We start from the raw sequence: 8,810 nt of genomic DNA, 5'->3' as shown, positions 1-8,810 counted from the left end.
GTGCTGCACAATGACAACCCAGTTCCTCTCCCTGGAAAAACTTACCTGGGACAAAAGTTCAGCAAATTCGTCGTCCAGAGTTCTCTCTGGGTCAAGGCTAAACCACTAGGGAAAGAAAGCAGAAGACTTGGAGGAAAATGAGATGTTTGGCCTGGGCACTGAAGGCGGAGTACGAAGTGGAGAGGGCGGGTAAAGATACCTCACACAAGGCACAGGGATATATTTTTGAGGACTACATACACCTTGTGATGCCATATAATAGAGACGAGAGTTAATTAGAGAAACGTTAGGAAGTGATTTGTACGGGGCGTTACGCTTTCGTTACACGGGCATCCAAGTGAAAACAAGGACACTGGATTTTTGACAGGTGATTATTTATTTCTGTCATGCCATCACATCCAGGACAGCAGAAGCGTAGGCTGAGCAAAGAGACAGACCCATAGCTCCACATGATCGGTGGCACTAAGGATATCAACAGATTCTCCTAAGACAGGTCTTTTTTTCTTTTTTTTTTTTTTTTTTTTTTTTTAGTAAACAGTACTTAAGGAACAATTAGTAGGGTTGCTAATGGAAAAATGTACCTAATTCTCTCTTTTTTGCAGGGAGGCAGCAGGCACGGGGGGTGTGGACGTACTGGTTTCTCAACGGCATTCCCCTCAAGCCGAACTCTTGTCCAGGCGCTCAATCTCCACTGACAGCTTATACACCTCCAGGGCCATTTTCACATCCTCCGGGGAGGGGAGGCATTCCAGGAGCTTTTTGCCTTTTAGCACTTGCTCACAGCCCATCTGCTCTACCTAAAAGAGATCCAAGGATAGATTCAGAGATTTCTCTCCAACTGTGAAAGTATTAAGATTTCTTCAGGAGGCCGCAGTGGTGACAGCAGAATGGGAGTAACGCGACCATCCTCGGGGCTGGTGGAAGAAATGAAAAGATTCTCTGTCTCAGCAGGGTGTTCGCCCTAGGGCCCAGCACTCGCCCAGACCTCCCCATCCACGGCGAATAAATAACTGCTAAAGCAGGGAAGGAGCAAGCCTGCAGAAGACATCCGGAGGCTTCTTCAGGGACAACTGGCAAAGTCATAGCACGCGTTGTAGAAAACATGGCGCGAGGGGCCGGGTGACCTGGATCTACGGAACCCTCCTACCGAGGGGCTTGGTTCTTGCCAGAAAGATGAGAGAATTAGAACTTGCTTTAACGAGCTCATCAAGTGCTTTGAGGCTGATTTTCGACAACTCAGAAATGAGTCCGGGTCGAAGTCAGATCTCATCCATGTGGGTTGACAGTGCTCTGCCACCGATGACCAGTTTTAGAATGGGATGGGACATCCTGAAATGTGTGCCACTTACCCACTGACACTTGGGCACTGCTGGCAACCACATTCCGTTCCCGGAGCAGGTAAGATTTGGGGAACCAACCATATCATAGCCATCATTACACCGGACGGTCACATTTTCAGGCTCAACGTACTGGTGCTTAGGCACAGTCAGGTCTCCATTCTTTATCTCTGGTTTCTGACACAGGGCTGGAATGGAAACACAGTTTTGATCATCCTGTGAGTAAGATCTTACGAAAGCGAAGAATCCCGAGGGGGTGAGAAACACGGATGGTAAATTATACCCGCATGCTGAGAGTTGTGCTTTGTCTCCCTTTGTTGTATGATTATGACAATAAAATTGGTAATGAGAATAATGCTAGTTTACACACTATCGTCAACATAAAACACTGTGATTGTCTCCATTGGACTAGAGAGGAAAAGCAATCATGTAAAACGCTATTATTGTTTCTATTTTGCTAGAAGGAAAAACTAGGTGCAGAGACTTTATGTGACTTGTCTAAGGTTGCATAGCTTTTAGTTGGCGTGACTATAATATAAGCCTAAGTACGTGGCGCCGGAATCTGAGTTTTTAAAACTACTTTATCTGGAAACCTCACTCTTCTTATGATCTCAACTACGTAATTTTTCTTCGCATACCCTTGACCCCTTTCTGTGTTAAGTGAAGACAATGGTGAGAAATTAGCCCCTTGAGTTGCTATTTGCAGTGTGATTTTTACAAGGCACACCTAATTTTGGTGGTCAACCAGAAATCTCCTGTTAGGCCAATTTCATTACGAGAAGATGAACGGGATGTGTGAGGCTCTGATGGAGATATCAGACACCCCGGGGAGGTTTCGAATTTATCCATAAGAACAGTCATTGAAAATGAAGCAGGTACTCACAGAAATGTTGGGAAATCCTCACTGATACTTTCAAATTAAAAACTGCTATCTCTCTGTGCAAGAAACAGAACCACACACACATAGACACTTGGATTATGTCAAAGGCAGCAGTTGTGGAACCTATGGCCCGTTTAATAAGTGGCACACAGCTTATTGATTATCCACCAGGGAAAACCAAACTTTGAACCCCACTCTCTACCACAGATGCATAGGAATTTCAGGTAGGTTGGCAATATCAGTGTGAAAGGTGAAACAGTAAAGACCTGTAAGACAACACAGGAGAGTATTTTTGTTGTGTTTTGTTGTTGTATAGGCTGTTGCCTTGTGGTGAGCAAATATTTCTTCAACAAGACACAAAAGTTTCCAATACCAAGGAAGATACTGGAAAATGGAAATAAATTGGGATTTAAAACTTATGTTTATCGAAATTGGAATTTAGAACTCATGTATGAATGTAAATTGTTATAACCGCTTTCGGACAAAATTTGACGTCATCTACTAAACACGAATATATGTACACTCTACAAAATAGCAATTTACTCCTGAGTTTATTCCTAATAGAAAGGTTTGCACATTTGTACCAAGAGACATGCACAAAAGTGTTCCTGAGAGTATTATTCATAATGGCCCAAAACATGAAAAACCTCAAACGTTTATAAAGTACATAAAGTGTGGTCTATTCACCCAAAATAATATTATAAAGTAACGGAAATGAATAAACTATCACTATACGTAAGAACATAGATGGTTTTCCAGACCTAATGAAGAAAGAAGCCACGCACCAAAGACAAGCATGACCTCCTCTGTATAAAGTTGGCAAAACTAATCCATAGTGTTGGAAGGTGCGAGAGGGACAGTAAAGTATCCCCCAGGCTGAAAAGTTACATTGAGACCAACCAAAAAAAAAAAAAAAAAACAAAGCAGGCCATTCCATACAGTTCACACAGAATTTTATTGAGGGTACCTTACTGATTCGGGGGGCGGGGCGGAATCAGGCAGACGACGATCCAGGCCCTGCACAGCAATTCTCAAAAAAGTCTGGACTTCAGTCCACAGATTTCTTTAGAGCGAGAGGGCATCGTAGTACAGGCCACTATAGTAAGATCAAAGGGTTCAAAGCACCTAACTGACAGCTAACGTTTAAGCAGATCTTGTGGTGCTATCTAGACTTTAGGAAGAGGAAAGACTTTTATCTCTAAGATTCGTGAAAGGCCAAAGCAAGCCTCCCCCTGTACCGGCCTTGGAGGGCACTTTTAAGGTATGTTTAGTCATCTTCAACAGGCCTGAAACACATAGCCCCAAGAGAGGTCATCAAGGGAACAGGAACAAGGTGCAGTCAGTGTCGTCAGCACTTCTACACGTAGAATGGGCATAGCAACCGTCTTTGGGGAAGAGAGCCATGCGGTGTGTCAAGGTCAGGTTCACATTGTGATAATTGTTGACCTTCACACCCAACATTGGTACACTTTTCTGTAGTATGTTACATTTCAGGTAAAACTTTCATGGAAACAAAGCAGGGGCGCCTGGGTGGCTCAGTTGGCTAAACGTCCAACTTCATCTCAGGCCACGATCTCGTGGTCTGTGAGTTCGAGCCCCGCATCGGGCTCTGGGCTGAAGCTCGGAGCCTGGAGCCTGCTTCGGATTCTTTCTCTGCCCGTCCCCCACTCATGCTCTGTCTCTCTCTCTCTCTCTCTCAAAAATACATAAACATTGAAAAATAATTTAAAAAAAAAAGCTAAAAGTGGCCCTCTAGATTACCTCTGAAAACATACACAATTGGTAACAACGGTTACTTCAAGAGTGACAAGCTGGATGATGGTTCAGACTTTTAAAATATTGTATATATGCATGTGTTAATGAGTCGATAAATAAAATAAAAATTTCTAAGTGTTTCCCCTGGCTGGGAAGAGACGCTACAGTCAGAACTTTCCTGGAGGCTCTACATTTTTTTAGTCAGGGTCATCAGTAAAGTTGAGGTTACCTTTACATTCAGGAGCCGAAGCCGACCAGCGGGAGTTTCTGCAGGTGATTTTGGACTGTCCAACCAGAACGTAACCTTCATTGCATTTATACTGCACCGCAGTAGTAAAGGAGAAAAATGAGCTCACGTCTTTATGGAATCCATGGGCAACGCTTGGGAACATTTTGCAATCTTGAATGATAAAAGAGAAGGGTGGAAGGCAATGAGCCAAATATAATGAACAATTCCGAATGAGGGACTCTTCCTGTTTCATAGAAGGAAGTCATTAAGTTATACTGTAGAGGGGTATTTTATTTCCTTGACAAAATCAACAGGAATGATTTGCCGAGGTCTTAGCAACTTGCTAGCCACTGGGTTAACCATTTTATATGTTATACCATTTAACGCTCACACCAGCTGAGTCACTATGATCATCAAACCCATTCTAGAGAAAAGGAAACACAATCTTAGAGGGATCAGATGTTCTGCCAAAGGTCACAGCTAGTAAGTGCTTGCAACAGGAATCGAATTTAGACATTGAAGTAAGGTTTGCCTCCAAGTGCAAGGGTACTTACTGGAATACTGTTATTTTCTTTTCTCTGCCATGATCATTGGATACTTATTCTACGTGGCATCAGTGGGTATGTAAAGGCCATCAAACGGAAGTCTTTGTTCTTATTTTTTGCAAAGACAAGTGGCATCTCATAATGAACTTGGTGGCTCAGAATCAGTTAGAAAACCCTCAACTCCTTTGCCCAAACCAAAGGCACGAAAAGATTAGGAATTTCATTTTTGCCATTTAAATTAGTCTCGGGTGAGTCAAATGAGGTGGGTGCATTTCTCCTTCGCAGTGACAGGGCCCACTGAGAAAGCCCAATACATCTCTTTTCAACTCGGGGGGACATTAGACACAGAGGCCTAGTGTCGAGCTCCTGCCTGGGAAATCGAAACTGCAAAGGTGGGCTGCCTAGTGGCCCCGCTGGTGAGAGAGAAGGACAGATTTCTGCTGCCTTGAGATTGGCCTGTACTCCTGACATTATTCGGGACAAGGGATGAATGCATACTTCCGGTGAATTGGAAATGGGCCGCATGAAAAAGACAGCCCTGGTGGTGGTGTCTTCAGGCCCGTGTAGAGGGAGCCCTGGAGGTGGGAAGAAAGCCTCTGTGTAGATAAAATCTCCAGGAGTCACCAGGTATTTAGGAGACAGGAAAGAGGAAGTGATCAGCCAGTACTGGAGATGGATACGGGATCAAGCCGACCAGGGGACTGCACTTAGCAGATCCTCAGCCATTGTGATGAAGGCTCCACCAAGAAACAACAACAAAAACACGGGCGGGACAGCACGCCCGAAACACTCTTGCTGGCAAGACTCGGCTCAGATCGAGTACTGTCTCCCTTACCTCTGCTGTTCGCAAAGCTGCAACTCTGAGGCGTTCAGAAAGCATAGGCATAGGAATCCCAAAGTCAGTCCTGTTTTTGTTACGAGGAAAAGGAATCGGCCTGTGTAAGTCACCAGCTTCCACAGAGCTTTCCTTGAACTGCAGATCAAGCACCTCCATAGAAATATCAAGAATAGCTCTTCATTTTTATGAATAAACATACAGAGGGAGTTTTGTAGCTCAGGCTCTTCAGGTAATATTAAGGAAGCATACTTGCAACGTACTTAGCAAGGTAAGATGTCGCCGCATGCGGAGTTATACCACTGTCCCAGTCACTGCAGCGCCAGATTCGGGCCGGAAACGAGTGCTGTAGGACCGGAAACTAGTGCTGTAGGAGAAGGTGTTGGCAGAATGGAGGGAAGGCCTCCAGGTGTAAGCTGGAGATACATCCTGAAGGACGGGTGAAAGCTGAGTGGTTGATAAGATAGGCGAGGCAGCGTCCTACGGAGGCAATGAGCCAAGTCTGGCATCAGAAGCTTATTACCGTGAAGGAAGGGAGGTTCAAGTCAGAGCGGACAGACATTATATACCATTTCAGAGGGTTGGGGCCATAGGGAGCAGGAAGAGAGGAGGCAACAGCAGAGAGAGGGGGAGGGAAATGGACACATGAAGAAATCATTGGGAGACTTGACAAATTTGACGGGGCCTTCCCCTGCTGCCTCCGACTCCAAGAGAGAGGGACTCAGAGATGAAGCTGGAAAACTAAAAATCCCCCGAGCACGAGGTTCTTTATCCTGCATCCACTCTACAACCTAAAATTAATACTGCCACCCAACAATTTTCATGCATCTGATGTGAGAAGTCATCCTCCAGAGAAGGATGCTTCCTTAGTAAACCCACGCTTTCCACGCCCCCCCCCACCACCACTCTCAGTGACGAAGAAAGCATGGCTTCTACACTCTTAATCAGTAAGAACATGCAGCCCTTGCTCTGGGTTGGGATTTTCCAGCCAAGCCATCTCAAGTCCTCAGTCTTCAGGCCATGAAAATCCTTTCAGAGAGTATGTTTATAAATACTTTTAAATGTGAAACATTAGTTCTCTCAGACAAAAAAAAAAAATAATATTAGATTACAAAAGAGGAAAATCTCACTTTGCTTAAAGGACATTTCCATTTAAATAACATAGAGGTAAATTTTTTTTTTTAATTTTTTTTTTCAACGTTTATTTATTTTTGGGACAGAGAGAGACAGAGCATGAACGGGGGAGGGTCAGAGAGAGAGGGAGACACAGAATCGGAAACAGGCTCCAGGCTCTGAGCCATCAGCCCAGGGCCTGACGCGGGGCTCGAACTCACGGACCGCGAGATCGTGACCTGGCTGAAGTCGGACGCTTAACCGACTGCGCCACCCAGGCGCCCCGAGGTAAATTTTTTTAAGTTTATTTATTTTGAGAGAGAGAGAGAGAGAGTGAGAGAGCACACAAACGAGGGAGGGGCAGAGAGAGAGGAAAAGAGAATCCCAAGTAGGTTCCTCACTGTCAGCACAGAGCCCGATGCAGGGGGGTGTTCGGACCCACGAACTGTGAGATCATGACCTGAGCTGAAGTCAAGAGCCCGACGTTTAAGCGACAGAGCCACCCGGGCACCCCTCACATACCAATAAATTAATTATCATAGCAGCAGGTCTTCAATCAGTTCTGGTAAGTTCTCTCAAACACTTTTGTTTCTCATTCTGGTAAAAACTTCTGTACATTTCAATAACAATGCGTCACATTTATACGATGGCTTACAGTTCACAAAGTGCCCTATAATTTTACTCTAGAAAATTTACTCAGTATTTGGTAACAGAAAATACATTTTAAAATTTTTATTTATTATTAGTTTTTAATTCCAGTGTAGTTAACATACAGTGTTATATTAGTTTCAAGTATACAATACAGTGATTCAACAGTTCTCTACGTTATTCAGTGCTCATCATGATAAGTGTGCTCTTAATCCCTTCACCTGTTTAACCATTGCCTGCATCCCTCTCCCCTCTGGTAACCATCAGTTTGTTCTCTATACTTAGCAGTCTGTTTTTTAGTTGTCTCTTTTTTCTTTCTTTCTTTCTTTCTTTCTTTCTTTCTTTCTTTCTTTCCTTCTTTCTTTCCTTCTTTTCTTTTCTTTCCTTCTTCCTTCCTTCCTTCCTTCCTTCCTTCCTTCCTTCCTTTTCTTTCTTCCTTCCTCCCTCCCTCTTCTTTCCTTCTTTTCTTTCTTTCTTTCTTCCTTTCTTTTGTCTTCCTTCCTTCCTTCCTTCCTTTTCTTTATTCCTTCCTCCCTCCCTCTTTCTTTTTTTCTTTCTTTCTTTCCACACATGAGTGAAATCACATGGTATTTGTCTTTCTCTGACTGATGATTTCGCTGAGCATTAAACTCTCTCAAACCACCTGACAACAGAAAATATTTTTGCTTTTTGGATGGAAACTATTTCTAATCAGTCAGTAACTAAGATTTTGGATGCCACAATTAACCTATTTGGAAAGTAAATTCGTCTTAAGCATTTTGCAGTATTTAAATATAAGACATGGATTTGAAAATTCAAGATTATTCCTTGCTAAAGCAGCCTCACAAGGATTTTTGCATATCAACGTGTTTTTATTCTAGACATAATCACAGCTTCTACCTGAATTAAAATAATTTCTTTTATATTTTAAAATTCTTCATTTTTATTAGTATATAGTTGATTATACTCTCTCAAAAAGGTTACGAACTACCACTACTTGACTATATTCAGTTAGTTCTTTATTAGATATTTGTCCTCCACATCTTAGAGAGACTACCCTCCTTTCCCCGTAACTATTGTACTCACCACACAAGCCAGAAGGGCACAGAAGTAAGGTCAAGACCCCAAAGAGACACAGTGCTGGGAAAGCGCTCTGCAACTTGGAAGGCATGGCACAGTCTCAGAGGTGCCACACTGGGGCTCAGTGCTTCCAGACCCTTGAATCGATATGAAGAAAAGATCTCTAAATAACAATTGAAATGGTGCGTAAGTCAAAGCCTTGGCAAAGTCTCAGTTACGTGTCACTAAAGGGGAGGGGCTGGGGGAGTGACCAGAAGACCAAGTGCTGAGCACAGCTCTGATAGGGTAAGCTTTCCGTCTTCTTGGGGAGAAGAGTCTGGAGATTGATGGAAGAGCCCTCTGGAATTGTGTATGTAGTTACTGTTGTAATCCCAAGATTCTCTTGCTGTCCAGATGGGGCACATGATGA

The 8,810-nt window shown here is 43.5% G+C and overlaps 1 protein-coding gene across 1 annotated transcript; it reads right to left on the bottom strand.

Moving 5' to 3' along the window:
• Nucleotides 1-504: 504 nt before the first annotated feature.
• LOC121022412 (apolipoprotein R-like) lies at nt 505-8,576 on the bottom strand. The gene is made up of 4 exons (XM_040463491.1): nt 8,408-8,576; nt 4,202-4,372; nt 1,350-1,525; nt 505-797 (listed from the first exon to the last, which is right to left on the bottom strand). The coding sequence occupies exons 1-4, from the start codon at nt 8,490-8,492 to the stop codon at nt 657-659; spliced, it is 573 nt and encodes a 190-aa protein (XP_040319425.1). The 5' UTR covers nt 8,493-8,576; the 3' UTR covers nt 505-656.
• Between the last annotated feature and the right edge of the window lie 234 nt (nt 8,577-8,810).

This window comes from Herpailurus yagouaroundi, unplaced genomic scaffold (assembly GCF_014898765.1).
Source record: "Herpailurus yagouaroundi ecotype Mexico unplaced genomic scaffold, PumYag 403, whole genome shotgun sequence".
Taxonomy (NCBI): Eukaryota; Metazoa; Chordata; class Mammalia; order Carnivora; family Felidae; genus Herpailurus; species Herpailurus yagouaroundi.
This window is presented reverse-complemented; position numbering and strand designations above follow the sequence as displayed.